This window comes from Lepus europaeus, chromosome 6 (genome assembly GCF_033115175.1).
Source record: "Lepus europaeus isolate LE1 chromosome 6, mLepTim1.pri, whole genome shotgun sequence".
NCBI classification, from domain to species: domain Eukaryota; kingdom Metazoa; phylum Chordata; class Mammalia; order Lagomorpha; family Leporidae; genus Lepus; species Lepus europaeus.
In genome coordinates, this window is record NC_084832.1 from 132075486 (window position 1) to 132102277 (window position 26792).

Here is a 26792-nt window from a genome sequence, read left to right on the forward strand (position 1 = left end):
TATGCGTGTACGTGTGGGTGTGTGACAGCACGGTGGGGGTTGTGTATGGCCACATGTGAGAGCATATATGTATGTGAACATACATGTGTTGCATGTGACTGTGTGTATGTGAATATGTACATGTGAGCATGCATGTGCTTGTGTGTATGAGTGTGTGAGCACTGTGTTAGTCTGTAAGCATGTCACGTGTGAGCGTGTGTGTATACCTGTGTGGGGTTAGGCGTTGCCCATCCTCAGGGCTCTCCAGGTGCTGGGAGCAGCATGTGGAGGCAGGGAGAAGAGCCGCTGTGGTCAGGTTACCTGAGGTGAGGGGCCAGGGCAGCAGGGACCTGGAGCCTGGTGGGAGACAGAGGTGGGGGAGGAGCCACAGAAACTGCTGCCTTCCTGGGGCCAGCGCTGTGGCGTAGCAGGTAAAGCCACTGCCTGCAGTGCCAGCATCCCATATGGGTGCCAGTTCAAGTCCCGGCTGCTCCACTTCTGATTCAGCTCCCTGCTGTGGCCTGGGAATGTGGTGGAGGATGGCCCGGGTCCTTGGACCCCCGCACCCACATGGGAAACCCAGATGAAGCTCCTGGCTCCTGGCTTTGTATCGGCGCAGCTCCGGCCATTGCAGGCCAATTGGGGTGTGAACCAGAGGATGGAAGACTTCTCTCTCTGCCTCTCCTTCTCTCTCTGTGTAACTCTTTCAAATAAAATAAATAAATCTAAAAAAAAAGAATATATTACCCCTAAACATACAACTCTGACAACAAGGATTATTGAGGGAGAGAGGGAGGGAGGGAGAAAGAAACTGCTGGCTTCCTGCTCCAGAGGCCACCCTGCATCGTGTGGTCCTTGGTGGCCGGGCCCTGGGACACCCCTGCCAGGGGAGCAGGCAGCCTGCCCTGGGCACTGGGCGCTGTGGGACAGGCCCAGCCTTCTCCCTGAACCCCAGCGGTTGGAGACATTTGCGGGTCTGTAATCTCGGAGGGGTTGCCGGGCACGGGAGGTTCCTGGGGAGGAGATAAGCCGGCAGAACAGCGCTACAGCCACACCTCGGCCACCACGGGTCCTCCTGCCAGGGGCTCGCCATGCAGGTGTGGCCACTCTCCCAGGGGCTCCTCCAGCAGGGGGCCCACCGTGAGCCTGCGTGGCACCTGCCTCCCCTCGCCTGGGGGGTGGGTGCAGTATGGAGAGGAAGCTGCACGCACAGGGCACAGTTCTCATCCTGGCTGCCCCACGCTGAGGCTGCATTCTCCAGGGCGGGGCCGGGGGGGTCCTGGGGGCTGAGGCCCTGCGGCTAAGTGGGCACCCTGCCCTGCGTGAGGCTGAGCTGGCACAGCCCTTCTGTCCAGTCATCTCCTCACACGCACACCAGGTCCCCCAGGGGCGCAGTGAGAGCCGAGGAGCCCCCAGGACTGTGGGTGACTGACAGAGGAGGAGGTGTGGGCGGAGCAGGAGGCGGGAGAGCAACTGGCACGCTGGGCTTGCACCGGGGAGCTGAGGCCAGTGTTGGCCAAGTGAGCGACCGGCAAGGGACCAAGGACGAATGAACAGCCATATTCAAGGAAAGAGTGGAGAAGCCATCAGTATCTTGCCCCCGCTGTGCCCATCTGCCCTTCCTGTAAACACAGCAGAGGGCGGGAGCCCCTTAGGGTGGGGTCCCTATCAGGGAGGAAGTGCAGCCAGCCGGGCCCCAGCCCATTTATCTCTTCTCCTCCATCCCCTCTTTATCACCAGGGGTGCTGCCCAGGGGCACTGACCTTGTGCCAGAGGGCCTGGTGGAAGGCTGAGGAGGGCAGGGAGCAGGCAGGGCTCAGGGGGTCCCATGGCCCTGGCGGCAGCCACCTGGCCTCGGCCCATGGGCCCAACATGGCTGCAGGTGTTCCCTGGGTCATGGGAGGGGTGAGGAGTACTCAGCACAGGGCAGGGCTGCGACCACGCCTTGTATGACACCCCCATACCCCAAGGCCTGTAGGCCCTGGGGCTGACCAGCATAGAGCAGATCCCCTCCTGCCTGCTCTGGATTAGGTGATCGGGGCAGGCCTAGCTCCACCAAAACCTGTCCAGTCCCCACCCGACTGTCCACAGCGGGGGCTCCGGCCCTCAGGCACCCCCCCCTTCCTTACCAGCAAACTCAGGAGATCCTGGTGATGTGCTCGGTTCACCTGCAGGAGGCACAGCCTTGAGCTCAGCTAACTCTGAACTTGGACCATGGACCCAGGTTTGGGAAGCCAAGGCCGGGAAGGGTGCTCAGGCCATCGAATGACATCGAGAGAATCCAAAAGATTGAGCTGTGATGTAGGACAAAGCAAATCAGATAAGCAAGGAAGAGGATAATGCTACATTTTCATTTCTGTTCAAAAAACTGGTTGGCCCAGTATAGAATGAGGGAGGCTCAGCAGGTGCTTCAGAGAGAGGGGCTGGGGGGTGGGCTTGAGGCCACAGGGACCAGTCAGGAGTGGGAGCAGCATTTACTAAGATAGTGTCTCTTTCTTGACTCCCACTCTTTCTCAAGTGTGCAGGAGGCAGCGTGAGCCCCAACACGTGTGATGCCACACCAGGCCAGGTGCCTGTGCTTGTGTTACAGTCTGACTTCTGTCCATCAAGTCAGATATTAAAGAAGTTTGCAAAATAAAACAAGACTATCATGTTACTAAATTAGCTTTGCTTTGCAAAATGGTTATGCTGAATAAAAATTGTGCTCCTTTTGTGAACTTCTATTAGATTCATTATTGTTATTTTTAAAGACAAACAAGAACGCCCTGTTCTTGCTAGTGTGGAAAGCACAGACAGACACACTCTCTAAGTCACCATTCTGCGGGTCCTTGCCTCTAGGCAGGTGCAGAGGCAGCCCTGCAAGGCTGGCTAAGTGGAGGAGAGTGGACCACACAGCCAGCACCACAAAACCCAGGCTCGGGGGCTCTGCCCAGGCCTGCGGCACACAGGTGGTGAAGTCGGCGAAAAGAGCACACGGAAGTCAGGGCAGCAGCAGCCAGAGAGCGGGGCTTGGATGCCCCCATCTCCCTCTCCTGGATCAGCAGCTGAGGCCTGGGGGGGGGGGGGGGGCGGTGCCGAGGGCCAGGACGGCTGGCGGGTCCCTGGGGAGCTGCCAATCTCAGGGCTTTAGGTCTGTCCATCCTGGGGGACAGGGCCACTTTGTACATCAGTATCTCCCAGTGCTGAGCTCAATGCCTTCGGCTCGAGACACTGCAGGACTGGACCCAGCAGCCGGCGTGAGTAGCACACGCGCCTCCTGCGGGGGAGCCAGGCAGCAGGCCCCTTCCTCAGCAGGGGCTGGGAGAGCTCAGCACCCCCATCTGTGGGCGCCGCCTAGCCGGGGACTGGGCCCTCTGCGGGCTGGCAGCACCACCTGGTGGTGGCAGCAGGGACTGGCGCTCTCCATCCTCCCCAGCAGCACTCTTGGGAGGGGCCCCAGGCTTGCTGGCCCTTGGCTGAAGGAGTTGCAGGACCCAAGGTCATGTCCAGGTCACCCTCTCTTCTAGGGGGTGCTGGCATATGGGACACACAGGCCTGAACCCCGGCTGGCTCACAGGGACCTGTGGGGGGAGGTCACGCTGAGGCTCCCCCTGCCCCCCATGCACACCATGGATGCTGGCTGTGTGCAGAACCACCATGGGTATCTGTGATATGTGGTGACGGCCATGTCCTTGACTGTGCCGGGAGTCCCACAGAGGCCAGAGCGAGTGGCCTGTGCCTTGGCCACTCGGGCAGGCTGTTTGTTTGGAAGGCTGGAGGAGCCAGCACTTCCCAGCACACGGGGGACCACCGTGACCTTCAGGCATCTTCCTTTATGTCACCCGCAAGGGGCAAGCCCGGGAGCAACATGCCCCCCTGGCACTCTTAGGGAGCCACCTGCAGCCAGGGCCCAGGGCACTGCTGGAACCTTCTGGGCAATGCAGGTGCTCTGAGCCCATGCTGTCCTGAGCCACGGAGCACCATGGCTGATGTGGCTTGGGAGCTGGGGGGTTTACTTTTATTGTTGAATTAACCATTTTAAAAATGTTCATATATTTATTTGAGAGGCAGAGGCAGAGAGCTCCCCACCACCCGATCACTCCCCAAAGGTCTGCAATGGCTGGGGGTTAGGGGCAGGGCTGGAGCCAGGGAGCTGGGAACTCCACCCAAGTCCCCCATGTGGGTAGGGGAGGCCCGAGGCATTGAGCCATCACCACTGCCTGCCAGGGCCCACATCCGTGGGCAGCTGGAGTCAGGAGCCAGAGCCAGGAACTGAACCCAGAGCACTGTGCCCGGCGTCTTAACTGCTACATCAAACGCCTGCCCAATCCAATGGTAGCTAATTTAAGTCTAAGCCTTCTCCATCCAGTGGCCGAGGTGGCCACAGTGCGAGCACAGGCGGGAAAAGCGATAACCACACGCAGCAGCCTCAGAGTCACATGGAAAAGGCTGGCTCTCCCAACAGGCCCTCGACCCGCCCTCCTGCCGGCAAAGCCGTGCCTCCGAGTCCACTCGCCTTTCCCAACCAGGAGACCCTCATGCCCACTCGCAACGCGTGAGAAGCCCCGGGTTCAAGAGCTTTTCAGCCGCACAGGCACACAGAGCGACTACCTCAGAACAGACACGGGCAGGAATGCCTTCCCATGCATGCTGTGCCCTGGGCGCCGTCAGCCACCTGCACCTGCTGCCCTGGGAAGGCCTCATGCGCGTCCCAGGGGCGGGACTGATGGACCCTGCTCCTCGGGGCCCACCTGAGAATGGGACCCCTCTTCTGCATGACCCCTGTCAGGCCCCTTAAACTGTCCCCACCAGAGGCTGCAGGGGGTGGTCAGGGCCGGGGAGTCCTTACCACAGCTGGCGGCCTCACAGGAAGCATTCTTGCCCTCCCGGGAGGTGCCCCAGAAAGGGCAGCTTCTTCACTGGTTTGCTAAACAGCCTCTGCTCTCGGGGAGTCCCCGGCGGCACCCCGACCTTCCCTCCTGGAATCCTGTTGCCCCGCACTTGCCGCACACGCTCCCGACCCCGCTCACGCCTCGGCTTCCGGTTTGCAAGCGCCTTCTGCACACGCTCCCAGCCCCACCCAGCCCCACGTTCCCCTCGTGCACTGGGCTCCCAGGTGGGCGGCAGGGGCTGCGGTCCTGAGCTGCACCTGGTCAGAGCCTGGAGTAGGCAAGGCCCGGGGAGAGCGGGGCAGACGTATTTATTGATCAGCGTTGAACAAGGCAGAACCCGGCACTGATTCACATTGAGACAGAGGCTCGGAAGGGAGGTCCTTGTGTGGAACCCGGGGCTCCCCGGGGGCAGGGTTCTGGCTGCAGGGTGCACTCGCTCAGTGATCTCCAAGCTTCGAGTCCTGCAGCTGAACCTCAGCCAGGGGGTCTCCCTGGGCCCCTGGGCAGCAATCACGGTGATAACGGACACGAGGGTTGGGGGAACTGCTCCCCTCTGTATCAGAACACAGCACAGACGGTGGCAGTGGTGAGGCTTCCACGGGACAGATGCTGCGGGGCCAAGTCTGCCCTGGGCGTCTCCAGAGTCTCCTGGTGGCAGCAGCCATGTCCTCCAACTGCCCCCCCCTCCCCAGCAAGGAACCTCACAGGTTCAAGGGTCTCACCCGACTTTTCAGATGGGAGCCAACCACCACCTGGCCCCAGAGCCCCTAGAGCAAGTGTCCAGACAAGCAGGGGTGGGAGGCCCTCTGCAGCCCTGCCCAGGACAGGTGAGCACAGACAGGCAATGGAAAGTGGTGGTGGTGACCCTCTGGCCATTCGCTGTGGGGGCTCAGGACAGAGGGCCTGGGTGCGTTGTTCTGCCTGCTGGACGCTCAGCCAGCACTCACAGTCACCTGCGCAGTGGGGGCGTGTCCCTGGGCCTATGGGCAGGGCAGGGGTTGGGAGGGGGAGGAGTGGGGTAGGCTGCAGGGGGTGGGGGGGGAGGGCGGTCAGGAGAGCTCATTGCCAAAGACCTCGAGCACCAGGGGCGTGAGCTTGGTGCTGCTGCCCGGCTGGAAGGACAGGCAGCGGTACTGCTTGGAGTGCTCCTCGTTGAGGCCGCGCAGGTCCACCAGCTTCTGGATCATCTTGGCGTAGAGCTGGTGGCTGCCCGGTGGAGGGTGGCGGCAGCGGATGTAGGTCTGCAGCGTGTTGGACAGGCGGTCCTGGATGGCCTCCACCAGCCGGGTGTCCTGCACCCCGGGACGGTCTGGGCGTGGGGAGGGGAGGCACAGGGTTCAGCCTGCAGCCCCCACTCTCCCTGCCTCGCCCCACCCAGCATTCTGTGCCCCAGCCACACCTGCTGGAACCCACTGTCCTGTGCTTTGGGTCAAGTCCTACTTCTACCTCCACACCCCGTGCTCTGTCCATCTGTCCTAGAGCTCCGTCTCCACACCCTGTCCATCTGTCCCGGAGCTCTGTCTCCACAGCCTGTCCACCTGTCCATCTGTCCCGGAGCTCCATCTCCACTCCCTGTCCCTCTGTCCATCTGTCCCGGAGCTCCATCTCCACTCCCTGTCCGTCTGTCCATCTGTCCCTGAGCTCTATACCCACTCTCTGTCCCTCTGTCCATCTGTCCCGGAGCTCCATCTGCACTCCCTGTCCCTCTGTCCTAGAGCTCCGTCTCTACACCCTGTCCATCTGTCCATCTGTCCTGGAGCTCTGTCTCCACAGCCTGTCCACCTGTCCATCTGTCCTGGAGCTCTATACCCACTCCCTGTCCATCTGTCCATCTGTCCCGGAGCTCCATCTCCACTCCCTGTCCATCTGTCCTGGAGCTCTGTGTCCACAGCCTGTCCATCTGTCCATCTGTCCTGGAGCTCTATACCCACTCCCTGTCTGTCCATCTGTCCATCTGTCCTAGAGCTCTGTCTCCACAGTCTGTCCATCTGTCCTGGAGCTCTATACCCACTCCCTGTCTGTCTGTCCATCTGTCCTGGAGCTCTATACCCACTCCCTGTCCGTCTGTCCTGGAGCTCCATCTCCACTCCCTGTCCGTCTGTCCATCTGTCCCGGAGCTCTATACCCACTCCCTGTCTGTCTGTCCATCTGTCCCGGAGCTCCGTCTCCACGAGGGTCCCCATCAGCCTCCCTCCCTCCGTCAGTCAGTTGTTGAACCACATCAGGAGCAGGTACCTGCCCAGGCTGCCTGGGGCACGAGCCCGGGCCCAGCCTGGTGCCCGGTATTCGCTATAGCTGCATGGGCTGGGGCTCCCTTCACTCTGACGCTGGGGCACGGAAGCTTCTTCCTCAGCCTTTTTCCCTATCCCTGCCCAAACAAGCGGAAGAGTGGGGGTCCAGGCAGTGCCACCCCCAGGCCCTGCCTCCAAAGAGCTCCAGCCACAGGAAGCTCAGCCGGCTCCACAGAGAGCAGGCCCAGGTCTGGAGGACACCCAGGCCCACACGGGACCACCAAACCTGGTGCTTTGGCCCCTCGGTGACCTGCGGTCTCCACAGAGCAAAGCCGGGGGCTCAAGGGGCCCTCAACATGGGCAGCAAAGCGGTGCCTGCCATGGGCCTCTCCACCCCGGGGCCCTCTGTCCTGCCCGCTCCCTGCGGCCGGGCACACCTGGGGACACGATGCAGATGGCCATGAGCAGCACGTGCTCTTCCTCGTGCAGGTGCAGCTTCTTCAGCCCCACCTGGAACTTGATGAGGGGCTCGATCAGCTCCAGGCTGTGTCCAGCTGGGAGAGACGGGCGCGTGCTGCGGGTGGGTCTGGAACTGCCGTGCCCCCACCCCCGGCCCTCCCTGGGCTGGACGCACCTCTGGTCACGTCGCTGATGTTGTACTTGTAGTCCTGGCTGCCGCAGTCCCAGGACATGTCATCCGTGGTGAAGGACTGGTTGGAGCGCAGCATGATGACCTCGATGGCGCTGGACTTGAGCAGCACAATCTGGTCTTCGGAGGTGAGGTCCCTGAGGGGAGGGGCCACACACACAGCTTAGTGTGCCTGCGCGTGCCAGGTGAGGGGGGAGCACCAGCGCGGAGCAGCCGGGCCGCAGGGCTGCCTGCTTGCCCACCCCTGCCCTCTGCAGGGGTCCACACAGCTCCCGGCTACCACTGGGGCCGAGTTTGGAGCGGTGGGCAACAGAAGGGCAGGGCAGGTGGTGGGGTGGGTCTGGAGCCAGGCTGTGTTTCTGAGCACAAAGCCGCTCATCAGTAGCCCGCGGGAAAAGGGACACGCAGAGCCCACTCCCCTCGGCGCCCCCAGCTCGTCCTGGGCTCTGATCCCCAGTCCGGCTGTTTGTGAGGGGCCTCCCGGGAAGCACACGCTGCTGGGACGAGAGCCTCCCTCCAAGTCGCCAGCGGGGCCTGCCTGAACACGGCCAGGAGCAGGCCCAGGCTCTCCCCTGCCTGCTTCTCCTCCTGACGGATACCCCGGAGAGCGGCTGCATGTGTGTGCATCAGGACAAGAAGCCTTGACGGCTCCGTGTTTGCTGGGATGGCCACCTGCATCTGCACTGAGCAGGCCCGGGTGTGGGAGCAGGCGGGGCCCCCTCCAGCGCCTGGCCTGACACTGCCTCCGCGGGACCCAGCTGGAGCTGGGTGCACGCGGCCAGCACGGTGCCGCACTCCCGGGGCTGCGCGGGGCTGCGCTCGGCTGCGGGGACCGGAGTCTTGCCTTGTTACTGAGGAAGAGCATCATGCCTGCCGACGCTGTCCCCTACCCTCAGTCCTCATTTTAACATAAAAACCGACCCCACCCCACTTGGGGTTTAGCTCATCAGACAAGAAAACCATAGCTTCTCACAATCCTTGGACAAAACAGAAACAATACAAAGGCAAAGAAAAAGCGCTCAGAACACGCCAAGCATTCGGCGTGCTCCCTGTCATCCATCTCACCAGTGAGCCCACTTCCTGTGTCGGTGAAACTCCAGTGGCCCACTCTCGGCAGGTGCGCACCTGTGACTCACCCCATCAGCCTCCCCTTCACCTGTTTTGGACGTTTTGGTCACTTGTCACCCCGCCCACCCAGAATAGTGCATGTGAGTGTGGTAGCATGTACAGGTGTGGTGGCCCGTGGTGGCATGTTCAGGTGTGGTGAGTGTGATGTGTGTACAGGTGTGGCGGTGGATACAGGTGTGGTATTGAGTGCGTGGACATGAGCACGGTACTGAGTGCTGAGCCTGTGGCGCTTGGCAGAGATGTCAATGGTGTTGCTGCTCACCACGACCCAGACAAGCTGCTGCCATAAAAGCAAAGCCACGTGGACCCACATCCCCACCCACAGCCTGGAAACACAGGGACACTATAGGTACAGCCAGAGCAGGGGACAGAGGTGGATGGGAGGTGGCGCTCCAGAGGAACCCAGTATGACAGCTCCCTATGCCAGGCCAGGCGCCTCCTGGATTGTGAGCCCCTGCTGGGCACCTGGGCTGTGCCTGGGTTGTGCTGCCCCGTCCTCCCCACCCAACCCGGGCTTTGGCCCTGTAGTAGGGTGGTTGCTCCCTGTGCACGCCCCCCAGGAGGCAGGGACGGTGTCATGGCCATGCCCATGCCCAGTGCCAGAGGCCTGAGCATAGGGGAGAAGCCCGGGAATGCTGCCCCCTTTGCCAGCCTTTCCCATGGCACCAGCTACATCAGGGACCTGTGTGGGGCAGCCCAAGGGGCTGGGAACAAGCAGGAGCACAGCCACAGCAGCCATTGCTCCGCCCACAGCAGCGAGATCAAAGTGTGGCTCACAGCAGAAGCCGGGCAGGCCCCGGGCAGCCACATCAGGAGCTTCTGCAGCCACCACAGGCACAGCTGCCCCAGAAGGCTCACTCCACACGTGTCCATCACTTCCTGTCTATTGGTCAGTCACAGTGCAAGAGGGGACCTCGTAAACTCTGAGGACAAGGGAACTGAAAGACAGATTTATTTAGGTGGAAAAAGTGTTTAACTCTATGCACAGGAGGAGTCCACAGAGATCATGAAAAGTGAATGTGAAAACACTGTGCACATTTGAAAAATGATTTTTGGACAAAAACATCTTTTGGTTCCATGCAATTCTTGAAGTCTCTATGTGCATTAATTCCATGGCAATGGAACATATCAATTTTAGAAAGAAGGAGGGTGCAGAAACACATAGCTGTAGACACAACGGTCTCACCACATATCCACAGGGAGGGTGCAGATACACTCAGATACAGACACAAGTTCTCACCACGTAACCACAGTCAGGGTGTAGACACACTCAGATGCAGACACAGGTTCTCACTACGTACCCACAGGGAGGGTGCAGATACACTCAGATACAGACACAAGTTCTCACCACGTATCCACAGTCAGGGTGTAGATACACTCAGATGTACACACACGGTCTCATCACATATCCACAAGAAGGGTGTAAATACACTCAGATGCAGACACAAGTTCTTACCATGTAACCACAGTCAGGGTGTAGATACACTCAGATATAGACACAGGTTCTCACCATGTAACCACAGTCAGGGTGTAGATACACTCAGATACAGATACAAGTTCTCATCACATACCCACAGTGAGGGTGTAGATACACTCAGATACAGACACAGGTCTCACCACATATCCACAGTGAGGGTGTAGATACACTCACATGTACACACAAGTTCTCACCACATATCCACAGTGAAGGTGCAGATACACTAAGATACAGACACAGGTTCTCACCATGTAACCACAGTCAGGGTGTAGATACACTCAGATACAGACACAGGTTCTCACCACGTATCCACAGTGAGGGTGCAGATACACTCAGATACAGACACAGGTTCTCACCATGTAACCACAGTGAGGGTGTAGATACACTCAGATTCAGACACAAGTTCTTACCATGTAACCACAGTCAGGGTGTAGATATACTCAGATACAGACACAGGTTCTCACCACGTATCCACAGTGAGGGTGTAGATACACTCAGATACAGACACAGGTTCTCACCATGTATCCGCAGTCAGGGTGTAGATACACTCAGATGCAGACACAGGTTCTCACCACATACCCACAGGGAGGGTGCAGATACACTCAGATACAGACACAGGTTCTCACCACGTATCCACAGTGAGGATGTAGATACACTCAGATACAGACACAGGTTCTCACCACGTATCCACAGTGAGGGTGCAGATACACTCAGATGTACACACAAGTTCTCACCACATATCCACAGGGAGTGTGCAGATACACTCAGATACAGACACAGGTTCTCACCACGTACCCACAGTGAGGGTGCAGATACACTCAGATGTACACACAGGTTCTCACCACGTACCCACAGTGAGGGTGTAGATACACTCAGATACAGACACAGGTTCTCACCACATATCCACAGTGAGGGTGCAGATACACTCAGATACAGACACAGGTTCTCACCACGTACCCACAGTGAGGGTGCAGATACACTCAGATGTACACACAGGTTCTCACCACGTATCCACAGTCAGGGTGTAGATACACTCAGATACAGACACAGGTTCTCACCACGTACCCACAGGGAGGGTGTAGATACACTCAGATACAGACACAGGTTCTCACCACGTATCCACAGTGAGGGTGTAGATACACTCAGATACAGACACAGGTTCTCACCACGTATCCACAGTGAGGGTGCAGATACACTCAGATGTACACACAGGTTCTCACCACATACCCACAGGGAGGGTGCAGATACACTCAGATACAGACACAGGTTCTCACCACGTATCCACAGTCAGGATGTAGATACACTCAGATACAGACACAGGTTCTCACCATGTACCCACAGGGAGGGTGTAGATACACTCAGATACAGACACAGGTTCTCACCATGTACCCACAGTGAGGGTGTAGATACACTCAGATACAGACACAGGTTCTCACCACATATCCACAGTGAGGGTGCAGATACACTCAGATGTACACACAGGTTCTCACCACGTATCCACAGGGAGTGTGCAGATACACTCAGATACAGACACAGGTTCTCACCACGTACCCACAGTGAGGGTGCAGATACACTCAGATGTACACACAGGTTCTCACCACGTACCCACAGTGAGGGTGCAGATACACTCAGATACAGACACAGGTTCTCACCATATATCCACAGGGAGGGTGCAGATACACTCAGATACAGACACAGGTTCTCACCACGTATCCACAGTCAGGATGTAGATACACTCAGATACAGACACAGGTTCTCACCATGTACCCACAGGGAGGGTGTAGATACACTCAGATACAGACACAGGTTCTCACCATGTACCCACAGGGAGGGTGTAGATACACTCAGATACAGACACAGGTTCTCACCACATATCCACAGTGAGGGTGCAGATACACTCAGATACAGACACAGGTTCTCACCACGTATCCACAGTGAGGGTGCAGATACACTCAGATGTACACACAGGTTCTCACCACATACCCACAGTGAGGGTGTAGATACACTCAGATACAGACACAGGTTCTCACCACGTACCCACAGTGAGGGTGCAGATACACTCAGATACAGACACAGGTTCTCACCATATATCCACAGTGAGGGTGTAGGTACACTCAGGGGCAGACACACGGTCTCACTAGGTATATCCTGAAAGTAACAACAGTCTACTGGTTTAAGAATATGCAACACCACCTGCATGGTTAAGTAGAAGCTTCACACACCACTGCCAACAGGAGAATACTGGACTAAAAAGTGGAACTCCTCAGAGTGACCTCACTCATGCGCCTGCTGGCTTGGAACGGACCAGGTCACGGTCACAGCTGCCTTGGCGTCCTCAGGCTTCCTGCACTGTTTCCCTGTCTCCTCTCTGTCTCTGTCTTTCTGGCTCAGGACCGTGTGCAGGCATCAGCAGGCTGCACTTAGAGGCACAGTCTGGGGGTGAGGTCAGCTGTGGACACACCAGGGGCCTGGCTCCAGCGCCAGGAAGGAGCCCCCGGTGGCCACCGAGCCACTCAGGGCTTTCACTCCATCTCAGGCATGGGGAAGGGCCGTGTTCCCAACAGGCCCCGGAGTCAGCAGGGAGGCCTGCACTTCCGGACACACAGATTCTGGGCCGGCTTGAGTCTGGTCAGCGGCAGTGGACGGGGGGCCCCAGACCACGGGTCCCCCCAGGCGTGACGGAGCCTCTCACCTGAAGCCTGGGATCATCTTGGCAAAGCCGATGACCTTCTGGATGCTGTAGCTGACCAAGTCCGCCAGGTGGGGCAGCATGGAGAGATGCGACAGGTCCAGCGTCACCGAAGGGTCGTCTGAGTCTTCCTGGTTCAGCTCCAGGCTGGAGAGGCTGGACGGCTCCATCAGGTCTGGGGAGTGGAGGGAAGAGGAGGAGCTCACCCTGTATGCCTCACGGAGGCGCCGGGGTCTGCTTGGGTGCGGGGGGCACCAGAGGGGTGCACTCAGGGCCCACAGCGACGCCGCTCATGGACAACAAGAGCGAGGCGAGCATCCAGACGCCCCGGGCACACACCCGTGACACAGCCGGGGTGCAGGCGTGTCGGGATCGCAAGAGGTCTCAGGGTGTCACAGAAAACACATAGGATGGAAAAACCATGCGCGACTTGAAGAAATGTTTGCACCCAAAGCAACATCTTTCCTTCTGTTCCCCACGAATGTTGTGGGAACTCTCCAGGTAAGACCTTCCAGCATCTATCCACAATGAGCATCTTCTAAAATGAAAAGCGCTAACTTGTGCACACAGACACTGAGTGCGTCACAGCTGGGGTTCACGTTCCCTGTCAGTCAGCTGTGAGTGGCATCACTCCAGCTGGCACGGAGCTGCCGAGATGCGGGAGGGGGACTTGGATGGCAGTGGGGAAGGGCAGGAGTGGGTGCAGAATTAGCACAGGGGGGCCCACACCAGAATCTGGGGGTGGGGATCTCGCTGCACTGACCCCTCCCACTGTCCACCCACGAAGCTTCACCTGCCGCCTCTGTCTGGGCTGCGCTGGGACCCCATCCACCCATCCTGGTCCCAGTGCTGGGCTGCAGGTGGCGGATCTGGGGCTCAGCTTGCTTGGAGTGAGGGCTTTCTCCATCCCCATCCTCCTAACAACCCCTGGTGTGGGACAGCAGGGCCAGTTGAGGGGCAGAGGGAGAACAGGGCAGGTGGGGGGAGGGTGGTCAAGGGGTCTGCCACATGCAGGTGGCAGGGCCCAGACTGGGGGTACTATAAGAAGCTACTCCAAATGCCCTCTCCCAGGGGACTCTGGGACAAAACAGTCTCACAAGGAGCCAGGAGAGCTCCAGGGAACGGCCATGGGCAGAATCTGGCCCCACAGAAGGGGCCTGGGCGAGAGGCGGACCCTAGCATGGCCTCCTCCCTGCACGGGCCTGCGCACCTTCCCCCGGCCAGTGCACTGGGCTGGGCTCTCGCAGGGGGCCCTGGGTACCTGAGAAGGAACTGAGGTGGTCTGAGCCCGAGCAGCAGGAGTCCCCGGAGCAGCTGGGTGTGGGCTTCCACGGGCAGCTCTGTCCACACTCCAGCTCGCGGATCGGAGGCTGCAGGGGGACACGGGGTCTCAACTCTCCCGTCTCCAGGGAGGCCCATGGGCCAGGGCTGCCCAGTGCTCCAGGGCCAGGAACCTGCCAGGCTAGGCCCTACCCCCACCCGCTCCTGCTGCCGGCCGCACACACCCGGAACTGGCAGAAGTCGGCGTAGGTAGGGTCGTAGGTCTTGTGGTGGGCGTCCAGCAGGATGGCAATGATGCGCTGCTGCTCCTCGGACAGCCTGGGCCGCAGACTGTCCCTCAGGGCCTCCTCCTCCTTCCGCTTCAGAATCATCTCCCGCTTCCGCTGCACCTCCTCATCCGTCAGGATGACTGCGGGAGGGGATGGGAATCGGGGGCAGTCGGCGACCGCCTGGGCCCGGACCGGGATGCAGGGGAACCTGGGGTTCTCTAGGGAGAGGCAGGCGCCTGGGAGAAGAGGCAGAGCCCAGGCCAGGCAGGAGGGCCCCTTCCCAAGCACAGACTTCAGGAGGTGAGGACCGCAGGCCCCAGGACAGGCTCAGCACACACACCCTCCCTTTCTTGCTCCTTCCTCTAAATGGAGCAGGCGTGTGCGTGTGCACACGTGAGTGCATGTGTGTGTACACAGTGGCAGCCCCGTCTGGAAGGCTGGGCCGTGCTCGGACGGGAGGCTGTGCAGAGCTCCCTGCACGTCCCCAGCCTGCTCCCCAGGTCCCACCCATGCCCACCCACACAGGACACCGGTGCCTGCCTGTGGGCACAGCAGCCCCTCCCCCGCCTGCTTGGCGGCGTTTCTGCCCAAGGCGGTCCCCGCACGCTGCTGTCTCTGGCTCCAGCAGGCCTCGGAGGCTGCCTGCCTGGCTGTGCCGGGAGCGGGTGCCCAGGCCTCGACTTGCAGCTGCTCGCTCTGAGGCGCTGCCAGTGCTCTGCCCACAGAAGTGAGGTTTTCCCAAGAGCAGCAGAAGGAGCCAGAGTGCCGGAACTTCGACAAAGGCCGACAGGGCCAGGACCCTCACGCAGGGGAGCACGGGAGAGTTGAGATGTGTGTGCACATCCAGAGCCTTGGGCAGAAGGAAATGGGGCTGGCAGCTAGAGACGCAGGGTTCCCAGAGCTGGGGCAGGCCGCGTGCAGGAGCCTGACTTGGCTGCCACAGAGCCGCCAGCCATCCGCCCCGGGGTGTTGGCCCCCAAGGGCATCTTCCTGGAGGAGGGGCTGCGGTGGCTGGGCTGGGTGTGGAAGGTGCTCGAAGCCCTTCCTGGCTCCTGCCCACTTGCCACAGCCAGATCACAGCCTCCCAGACCCTTGGACGCAGCCTCCCACCTCAGGCATGTGGCGCTGGCCTGTGCGCGCAGTCAGCTCTGTCTCCACGCAGGCCGAGCCCCTGCGCCAAGGTGCCTCCCTCGGCAGGGTGAGATCCGGCCTCCCCGATCTGCGTGGGGCGCCCCTCTCTTTGCCTGCTGCACAGCTTCCCTGCTCACTGGGCACCTGGGCGTCTCCCACTTGACATATCCAGGGTTAGCCAAGGGTTCAGAGCCCGGAGTGTGCCTAAGAAGCCGAGACAAGGGCCACTGAGCTGCATGGGCCTGCCCTAGGTGTGCATCTCCCCCCAGGAGCTGGACACCGTGGTGCCCACATCGGAAGTCACCGGGAGTGTCCACAGCGATGGATACAATGTAGCAGGCACCACGCTGACCACTGCCCCTACCCTCATCAACCTGTTTATTGCCAACAACCCGCAAGGCAGGTGCTGCCATTGGCTTCACACATCTCACCCAGCCACACGGCCAGCAGACTGGGTCAGGCTGGCTCTGGAGCCGATCAGGCTAGCCACTGCGCTGTACTGCCTGGGTGGGACTCCGGCCTCGGCCTCAGAGTGCCGACCCCAAGTGCTGCTGCCCAGTTCCAGGAGCTCCTAAGTACCGGAGTCACCTTGTGACCTCGTCCTGCCCGTCCCGGGCCTCAAACCCATGCCCGCTCCCACAGGGCTGCAGAAGAAACACTGGGCCGAGCCCATCTCCACCACGGGTCAGGGTCTGTCCACGGCAGGTGCTGTCGCCACCCAGCAAAGGCTGCCTAAAGGATATTCCTTCCCAGGGACAGACATGAACACTCATTGCCACACGCAGAAAGGAACCTGTTTGGGGGTGGAAAGCTGTTCACCCAGCATGAGGGTAAACAGGCCCCGGAAGGGTGCTGGGTAGGCTCCCGGGTGGACGGAGCGTGAGCTCTGGGCCCTGACGTTGGAAGCTCCGGGGCTGCTCCACAGCCCCCTGTGCCTGGCCCAGGGTGCAGTGGTTCTGGGCAAGCTGTTCCCATGCCACTCTCGGCCCTGCCTCTGGGAAGTCAAGATCTGCTCCAAAGTGGTTTACAGACCCTCGAGATGCCCGTGGCCCAAGTGGTGGCGGGGAGGTAAGAACAGTCCTGCTGGGGAGTGTTCCTTGGGGGAAGGCTGACCACCTGCCGAGCTCCTGGGGACTGGGCAGGACTCTGGGCTGCTTCCAAGGCTGCTACCTTATTTTCTGCGGGAGCTCTGATTTCTTTAGGCCCCTGTCACACACAGGCTAGTGTCTACCTCCCCAGCCAACATAAGGACTGTGGCAGGGTCACGAGAGACAGCCATTTTCAGATGTGACAGAAACACACTGCTGCAGAGACCAGGGCAAGGTGCAGAGACCAAGGATCAGACACTCGCGCAAAACACACTCACTGAGCACCTGCTGCACAGCAGATTCTGTGGGCACTGAGAAGACACACACCCAGGAAAACACCAAACAGGCTGACACGACAGGCAGTCCCTGTGCAGGATGGGGTAGGGAACAGGCTGACATGACAGGCAGCTCCTGTGCAGGATGGGTTAGGAAATAGCCTGACACGACAGGCAGTCCCTGTGCAGGATGGGGTATGGAACAGGCTGACACAACAGGCAGCTCCTCCTACGCAGGACAGAGTAGGAAACAGGCTGACATGAAGGCACCCCATCCTGTGCAGGACAGGGTAGCAAACAGGCTGACGTGACAGGCAGCTCCTGTGCAGGATAGGGTAGGGAACAGGCTGATGTGACAGGTGGTTCCCCCTGTGCAGGATGGGGTAGGGAACAAGCTGACACGACAGGCAGCTCCTGTGCAGGATGGGGTAGGGAACAGGCTGACATGACAGGCAGCTCCTGTGCAGGATGGGGTAGGGAACAGGCTGACACGACAGGCAGTCCCTGTGCAGGACAGGGCAGCAAACAGGCAGACACAACAGGCAGCTCTCCTTGTGCAGGAAAGGGTACCAAACAGTCTGACACAACAGGTAGTCCCTGTGCAGGACAGGGTAGCAAACAGGCTGACACAACAGGCAGCTCCTCCTACGCAGGACAGGGTAGGTAACAGGCTGACATGAAGGCACCCCATCCTGTGCAGGACAGGGTAGCAAACAGGCTGACGTGACAGGCAGCTCCTGTGCAGGATAGGGTAGGGAACAGGCTGATGTGACAGGTGATTCCCCCTGTGCAGGATGGGGTAGGGAACAGGCTGACATGATAGGCAGCTCCTGTGCAGGATGGGGTAGGGAACAGGCTGACGTGACAGACAGCTCCCCCTGCGCAGGATGGGGTAGCAAACAGGCTGACACGACAGGCAGCTCCTGTGCAGGATGGGGTAGGGAACAGGCTGACACGACAGGCAGCTCCTGTGCAGGATGGGGTAGGGAACAGGCTGACATGACAGGCAGCTTCCCCTGCACAGGACGGGGTAGCAAACAGTCTGACACGACAGGCAGCTCCTGTGCAGGATAGGGTAGGGAACAGGCTGACATTACAGGTGGTTCCCCCTGTGCAGGATGGGGTAGGGAACAGGCTGACGTGACAGACGGCTCCCCCTGTGCAGGATAGGGTAGGGAACAGGCTGACACGACAGGCAGCTCCTGTGCAGGATGGGGTAGGGAACAGGCTGACATGACAGGCAGCTCCTGTGCAGGATGGGGTAGGGAACAGGCTGACGTGACAGACGGCTACCCCTGTGCAGGATGGGGTAGGGAACAGGCTGACGTGACAGGCAGCTCCCCCTGTGCAGGATGGGGTAGGGAACAGGCTGACATGACAGGTGGCTACCCCTGTGCAGGACAGGGTAGCACGATCAACAAGCACAACATCAATGATGATGTTTCTTAGATTCCCAGAGCATAAACTCAACGAAGACTTGGGGACAGAAACGCAGCCCCCTTGGAACAAAGCCAGCTGCACCCCTGCAAATGCACTAGGCCTGCCCTAGCACGGAGCCCAAGGCCTGGCTTTGGGACCTGGTATTTCACTTCCTCCACTGCTGAAAAACACCGCCTTCACATACTTGGGCACTATGACAATTCCAGGAGACATGCGTGTGCCAGACATAGGACCAGCATGCAGGAGGTGGGCACAGCCGCTCCTGTCCACGCTGCCCCCTTCCCTCCCTTGGCCTCCTGCTCCCTCTCTGAGGTTTCACAGTGCTGAGACTCGATTGTCTCTGGGAGCCCAGGACTCAGGGATGACAGCCAGCCCAGATGAACGGCAAGCAGCCCCAGGGTTTGGAGCAGGGAATCGGGCCTGGCCACACTGGCCACTCCTCCCACATCTGGGCTGACCAGAGGTCAGTCTGCTTAGACGACCCTCCTTTCAGGGCAAGGGACAGAACCCAATGAGGCCACCCTGGGGGTTCAGTTGCAAGGGCAGGGCCTGGCTCAGCCCTGCTCCCTGTACCTGCAACACAACCACGGCAGGGGACAGACAGCGAGGCTGGTGGTGGGAGGCACATGGTGAGGCTAATGGGGGGGGCAGCAAGGCTGGGGAGGACAGTGAGGCCGGGGGGTACAGAGAGGCTGGTGGGGGACAGTGAAGCTGGTGGGGGGGACAGACAGTGAGACTGGTGGGGGACAGAGAGGCTGGTGGGGGACAGACAGTGAGACTGGTGGGGGACAGAGAGGCTGGTGGGGGACAGACAGTGAGACTGGTGGGGGACAGAGAGGCTGGTGGGGGACAGACAGAGAGGCTGGTGGGGGACAGACAGAGAGGCTGGTGGGGGACAGTGAGGCTGGCAGGGGATACACGGTGAGGTTGGTGGGATGGCCTCCTCCCTCTCTCTCTCCCTCTCCCTCTCTCCACTCTCCACTCTCCGTTTCCCTCTGCCTCTTAACCACCGCCCCCCCTCCCCGCCCCCTGAGGCATAGGACAGGGACTTTTGGACACCGTGAGCCAGGCCCTGTCTGGACCCTTGCTCAGTCCTCTCCTGTATTCCTACTGGGGGCTCCACACCTCTCTTGGTCACCAGGCTCCTGCCCCACAGAGGCCACAGCCGGAGTCCAGGGCACCTCATCTGCTCACGTCCACTCCAGGGCCTCACCGGAGCCAGACCCTGCTCCCAGGCCCGAGCCCCTACCTGCTCACTGTCGGCGACAAGGCAGGAGTGGGCAGGGCAGGCAGGGACGGGACTGTCCAGGCCTGTGTGGCCTGTGGGGTGAGGAGGGACACGGGCTGGACTCCTCCTCCTGTGCTGACCGCACTGTTGCTGGCAGCTGGCCTCCATGCTGCCTGTGTTCCCAGAAACAGACGGTTTTTCCCAGTAAGCAAAGCTCCCCCCGGCCCCCGCCCCCCACGCTGTGAGCTTCTCTCCCCGGCCCTGTCCTCACCGCAGGAGGCCCCTGAGCACTTGAGACTCCTCAGGCCGTTCATGGCCAGCAGGGCCTGACCTAGGGCCAGGAGCGGGCGCAGAGCAGGGGCATTTCCCGAAGTCTGTGGCTGTTTTGGTTCCCAGACAACTGCTCCAGGCTCTAAGGCCAAGCCCAGGTACTGCTGGAAGCAGCAGCCAGCATGGCCCTGGAGAACCTTCCACCCCAGGGACTGCAGAGGAAGCTCTGTGGGGTCGCCTCTGCCCCCCACTCTAGGGGCCAGGGGTCAGAGGTCAGTCCTCAGATCTGCTCAGGCCCGGGTGCCCCACCTGCTGTCCCTCCCAGCTTAGCCCTCTCATCCAGTCCTAACCCTGGAGCCGGGAAAACCAGGGAGTTCTGGAGTGAGGTCACTCCTAGGCTGCCGCCCTGCTCATCCTCCTTGGGGTTCTCCTGGGGGCCCAACTGACCCCAGCAAGGCCCGGGGGGAGGGGCTGGCAGACTCTTCTGTCCCGCCCACCCAACCCACCACTCACACTCCTTCATCATGCCGATGTCCACGCAGCGCTTCAGCCGGCAGGCTTGGCAGTGGCGCCGGTTGTCCTTGGTGATGCGGCAGTCCCCACTAAAGGGGCAGGTGAACAGCGCCTTCCGCTTCATGCTGCGCCTGGGAGACAGCAGGGCTGGCCTGGGTCGGGGCTCTGGGCCTACATCTCACAGCTCCTGGCTGCGGGGGCCATCTGTCCGTGGGGACTTCAGGTCTCCGCTTCCCCTCAGCCGGGCTGAGTCTCTCCACGGCCTACGTGGCAGCCTCGCTGTGGTCCCGGCTGTGCCCCTCCTTCCACGGCACAGGAAACGCACAAGCACACTTTCCTGGTGAGACTTCTCGTCCCTGAGCCGAGGGCCCTCACCACAGCTGCTAGGGAGTCATGAGGAGCCGCCTGGGCACTGGCCTGGCTGCTGGCCACAGTGCCCCCATCCAGGCACAGTGAGCACAGACACGCGGGGCCTCTCTGGACGTGCCTGTCTGCCCTGGAGGACAGGTGAGCACGTGGGAGGCCACAGTGGAGAGCACAGACACACGGGGCCTCTCTGGACGTGCCTGTCTGCCCTGGAGGACAGGTGAGCGCGTGGGAGCCCACATGAGCACAGACACGCGGGGCCTCTATGGACATGCCTGTCTGCCCTGGAGGACAGCCCCGGGCCTGGCCTCAGCCTTCTGGGAGGCAGGGGAAGCAAGGTCCCCAGGGACAGAAAGCAGCAAGGTCTCTTGGGAAGGAGCCGGCCCCCAACCCAGTACCAGGGCTGGCTTCCAATCTGACGGCCTCTCCTGCTGCAGCCCCCAGCCCCCTCTCAGGGAAGGCCTCGCTTTCATGTCCCAGGGCAGATGACAGCCAAAGCTGGGGACAGCAACTTCCAAGGGGCTGTCGGCCTCAGAAGCAGTGCCAGCTCCTTCCCATGGCAGACACGGGTTCAGATCCCCATTGAAGGCAATGCAGTGCTCAGGCTCACGAAGACACACACGGGGCAGGCGCTCTCAGCCGACGCAGGGGGCAGGCGCTCTCAGCCTTCCTCCGACAGAGGAGCAGGAGGGCTGCATTGACTGAGCCACGGATGGAGGAGGCACAGCTGCGGACTTGAGCCCTTCCCGACTCGCCGCGTCACAGGCGGCACCGCCAACCCAGCCAGAGCGGCAGAGTGAGGGTCACAGTCGGGATCCTGTAGGGGTCTGAGGCTCAGCTCTGAGCTCCATAGTGTTCTCCAGGCCCAGAAACCCTGGGCCCACAGCACCAGAGGCCGGGGAGTACCTACTGCTGGTCTCGGGGCTCTCCAGTGCCGCCCCCGTCCCCCAGGGGCAGGAGGCCCAGTGTAGGGAGGGGCAGCGCCAGGCTGTCAGGGGTGGCTCAGGGCCTAGTCTAGCTGGCCCCCGAGCAGGCCTGTCCAGCACAAAGCACTCAGACTACATGCAGGCCTGGGCCACCTGGGGTCAACAGGAAGCCGCTCACCTCTCACCCTACGCCCGCTGCAGCTTTCCTGAGGGGCAGCGGAGCCTGGAAGCCCATCCTGGAAACCAGCCTCGGTCTGGGCACGGCGCCTGCAAGCCCAGGGCAGGCGGGTGGGGCGGGGGAGGCAGGCCTCTCCTCCGCTTCCCCTGTGGTCCTCGGGGGCCCTCCACTGTCACCACAAACACTCACTGCTCCAACCCAAGACCACAGTCTAATGTAGAGCAATCCCTCACTGCCACGGCGGCTCCGTCCTCTCACCCACAGCCTGGCCTGGGACCACGGGCACTCCCCAGAGAGGCAGGCCCAGGACCCCTCAGAAGCCCTCAGCCCCAGCCGGGCCAGGCTCCCGGGCCTGCCCAGACCCTCAGGACTACCAGCAGAGACAACAGGAAGGCCCTCCAGAGGCGGGGGTGGGCGGTACACAGGGAGGAACCCCCAAGCTGCAGCGTGAGGCCCAAGGGGGCCGAGAAGGGCACTCCAGGGCCAGGCCCGGGCACACGCTGAGGCTGCATGGGACGGAGGTGCCCTGCTCGGCCACCCGCATCCCGCCAGGCCTGGGCCCTCCTACCCTGCAGGCTTCACCTCAGCTGAGAGATGAAAAAGGCAGCTAAAACGGAGCTCTTAAATTATTATTAATTTAATAACCCAGCGCCAGGGCAAGAAGCTCTCTCACCAGTTCCCACAGCCAGATGGGGCCCTTCCTGGAACCCAGCTCCCGAGCTGGACTTTCAGGCCTGTCCAGGCCGAGGTGGCGTTAGTGGGCATGGTCCTACTGGCCCAGAGGCCCTGTCCCTCCCAGCTTTCCTGCCCTCCTCCAGCACTAACTGCCTGTGAGCTGGGAGGCCCCATGGAGGCCAGGCTCCGCTGCTGGGCCTGAGCCCTGTCGTCCTGGACAGCCCATCACACCCAGTTCAGGAGGGGCAGGGGCAGGCGCCCAGCTAAATATAGATGCAGTTTCTAGAAAGCCGGGGTGAGAGAGGACACTGACCGCCACTTGTGCCAGAGACCAAGTCATCTAAACATGCAGGAGACAGAAAGCTGACAGCAGTGCCAAGTGCTGGGGCCAGGGCCTCCACAGGAGAGTAGTGAGGAGCCAGGGTCTCCCCAGGAGACTAGTGAGGAGACAGGGCCTTCCCAGGAGACCAGCAAGGGGCCAGGGCCTTCCCAGAAGACCAGCGAGGGGCCAGGGCCTCCCCAGAAGACCAGCGAGGGGCCAGGGCCTCCCCAGAAGACCAGCGAGGGGCCAGGGCCTCCCAGGAGACCAGAGAGGAGCCAGGGTCTCCCAGAAGACCAGCGAGGAGCCAGGGCCTTCGCAAGAGACCAGCGAGGGGCCAGCATCTCCCAGAAGACCAGCTAGGAGCCAGGGCCTTCGCAAGAGACCAGCGAGGGGCCAGGGCTTCCCCAGTAGGCCAGTGAGGGGCCAAGGCCTCCTCCAGTAGGCCAGCAAGGGGCCAGGACATCGGCCGGGACAGGAGCACCATCCCCAGGAGGCCAACATGGGGTCAGGGGCCTCCCAGGGCTCTGGCTCCACTGTGCTGAGAAGCCAGTGCCTGGGCAGGAACAGGAGCTGGACACCTGGTGACCTGTGTAAGGGACAGAAGTGGTGACCACGGCCTACCAGAGGCCCAGTGTGGAGGTGTGCATCTTAAATACAGATCATGGCTGTTTGCTACAAACCAACAAAGTAGGCGAAGGTAAAGACAGGCCAACGCCACCCGACAGGGCCACACGCAGGCTCCCAGCAGCTGGCTTTAAACAGCCCTGGAGCAAGGCTAGTGCAGCAGAGTGTGTCCAGCACAGAGAGGGCCACCCGGCCGCGTGCCCCCATGTGCCGACCATACAGGCCTTGGGTGTGAGCCGCCTCCAGGAGCTTGCACCCTGGGTACCCGAGGCCAAGGGCAGCTCTGGCTGCACTGTCCAGAGAAGCCAAAGACTGGGCCCAAATGCCCATCCATGAAGGCTGAGTTCACTGTGCTGGGCTCTCCACCACCACAATTGTGAAACACAGAGGCAGCGGCGGCTGTACGACCGTCGTTAGCGGTGCTGGCCTCGCAGTGTGCCAGTTAAGCCACCACTTGCAATGCCTGCCTCTTGTATTGGCACTTCAGAGTCCTGGCTACTTGGTGCTTCTGACCCAGCTCACTGCTGATGCACTCAGGAGGCAGCAGGTGATGGCCCGAGACCTTGGGCTCCTGCCACCCACTGGGGAGACCTGGATGGAGTTCCAGGCTCCTGACTTCAGCCTGGCCCAGCCTTGGCCATTGAGACTATTTGGGGAGTGAACCAGTGGATGAAAGATCTCTGTCTCTCCCTCTCTCTCTGTCACTCTGCCTTTCAAACAAACAGTAAGTGAAAAGCTCAGAAGGAGGGGAGCGAGGGAGAGAGGGAGGAGGAAGGAACGGATGTCTTTGGCAGGTGAGAGCTGGATATAGAGGAATGATGACCCCACATCCTCGTGTGTGTGACCTTTTACAAAACATTTAACTTATTTTATTTGAAAGGCAAAGTGAAAGAAACAAAGAGGAGAGAGAGAGAGCAGCAGACATATCTTCCACCCACTGGTTTACTCTCCCGATGGCCATAGGCTGCAGCATGCTGAAGCCTGGGTCCCAGAACTCCACTGGGGTTGCCCTTGTGGGCGGCAGGGGCCCGAGTCCCTGGGCCCTCACTGCTGCCTCCCAGATGCATGAGCAGGGAGCTGGACCAGAAGCACTGGGCAGCGGGACTGGGGCTGGCGCTCTGATCCAGGATGCGGGTGTCTCAAGTGCTGGCTTCACCGCTTCACCTCCTTTCCTGTGCAATGAGCCTGCTGGCCGGGGAACTCCCAGGAGGGGTGCAGAGCTGCACCTGTGGGAGTGGCATGCTCTTTGCCTCTGTGCTTTGACTGTTTGCTGCATTGTCCTAGCCCACAGGCAAACATTGTTTTGTGAGATGCCCACCCCACTAGAAAACCAAAGGGAAATACAGGCTTTGGATGGATCGTCCCGTGTTTAAGTCCTGATGCCCAACCTAGGCAGTTACTTAGCCTCCCTAGGCCTGTGCAACAGAACAGCCCTGACGACAGGGCGTTATGGACGGCAGAGGCACTCCGGGAAGGGAGGGGCGGGGGCCCGGGAGCAGACGCGCGTCTCGTACCTGCTCTCGGGGTCAGGGTGTCGTTTGCATGCTGTTTCTCCTCAGCCCAGGGCAAGCCCCCCATCCCCGCCCCCATGCAGTCCCAGGGGCCGAGGAACCCTGACTGGCAGGAGACCGTTGGCCCAGCCCTTCTTTTCTGCTGCCTGCTGCTCGTGGGGTCCCAGGGTGGCAAAGGGGAGGGAAGGAATGCCTGCCCCCGGGAGCAGAGGCACCGCAGGTGCTGTGCCACCCACCCACAAAAACGGTCTTGTCCCCTGCAGATTCCAGCCCCCACAACCACCTTCCAGAACGTTCCACCCCCACTCTACAGCGGCAACAAAAGGCACAGGGAGTTCTCGCCATGTCACACAGCCTGGGACTAGGGTCTGACTCAGCGCATCCGGTCCTCATCACAAGCCACCGACTCTCCATCCACACTGGGGCACAAACCAAAACCGTGGGGCTATGAGGGGCCTGGACGCGCGCAGAGGGGGTCCCGGGAGAGCGAGGCTGAGCCATTCATGGCGTCCTCAGGACACAGAGCAAGGGCCCAAGGACACGTGAGGTCTCTGAGCCCTTGCACTTGTCCTCAGGCAGATCCCTGGCCTCCTCCACCCAGCACCTCTCTTGTCCACCACAGGAGACCCGCCTCACCCCTCCCGCTGCTGCTGGCCTGGCACAGGCTTCCTCCTGGCCACTCCTCAGCCGTGCCATGAGCCGCACAGCTCCTGGCGCTTTGATCCTCTGGGCACCTCTGCCCGACTTCTCTGCCTCCCTTCCGTCCAGATTCCGCGAGAGCTCCACACACAGCCTGCTGATGCCCCTCACGATCCTCAACCTCCCCACGCCACCTTGTGCTCCCTGCACCACTGAGACCCCTCCGTACCAGGGCTGTGGGCTCACAGCTGACACACGAGCAGGTGCAGGCAGGAGGAAGGCTGCACGGAGCAGCAGACAGAAGACGCAGCGCGGGAGAGCCTGTGGAAGGAGCTGACCAGCAGCGGCCTCTCGTTCCTGGCCAGAGCAACGGGACAGTGGACTCTTTCCCCTTCCTTCCTCTCTGGGGCCCGACTGAGTCTTGGGCTTGCCGGCTGACCACAGTGGCTCCTGGGCCACTCGAATGGTTGAACTAATGGTCAAGCATGATGGCCAGGCCCCAGGGCCCAACAGGAAGCAGTGTTTCTGAGAACCACCACCCGAGGGCCTCGCCCCTGCACGGCAAGCACTTGCTACCTCACGCCAGAGCACCAAGGCCACCGTCCCAGGACCAGAGTTCCACTGACAGAAGGAACAGCAGGACCCTCCAGCCATGGGGCAGGGGCAGGGAGGACTCGCGGGACCTGCGGGGGTTCTGGGTGCATGGTCGCCGCGGATGCTGCGCTGGCGGGCACTGAGCGCCACTCTAGGGACACGGCTCATCACCAGTTTCCCATGTGTTTCCTGCTCGGCCGTGCCAACCGCTCCTGTCTTGATGCCGGGGGACTGATGTGAATCCTGACACTGCCAGCAACAGGCGCGAGAATGTGAAAGCAGGGCCGTCGCTGCCCAGCTCGTCTGCCCAGAAATGGCCTCAGGAGCGCTGCAGAGTCCACAAACAATGAGGATCAGCTCTGTGTGTGCTGTGTGTGTGCTGTGTGTGTGTCCTGTGTGTCCTGTGTGTGCTCTGTGTGTGTGCTGTGTCTGTGTGTT

General features: G+C 60.9%; 1 protein-coding gene across 1 annotated transcript in view; it reads right to left on the minus strand.

The window, feature by feature from the left end:
- Positions 1–5871: 5871 nt before the first annotated feature.
- The window catches only part of VDR (vitamin D receptor), a 37658-nt gene continuing 16737 nt past the window's right edge, over positions 5872–26792 (minus strand). Inside the window, exons 4-10 of the mRNA XM_062195540.1 lie at positions 20520–20650; positions 14530–14714; positions 14286–14394; positions 13028–13199; positions 7716–7867; positions 7519–7635; positions 5872–6159 (exon numbers count right to left, since the gene is read on the minus strand). Of these exons, the coding sequence (XP_062051524.1) occupies positions 5900–6159; positions 7519–7635; positions 7716–7867; positions 13028–13199; positions 14286–14394; positions 14530–14714; positions 20520–20650 (1126 nt within the window). The 3' untranslated portion in view covers positions 5872–5899. The remainder of the gene's footprint in view (positions 6160–7518; positions 7636–7715; positions 7868–13027; positions 13200–14285; positions 14395–14529; positions 14715–20519; positions 20651–26792) is intronic.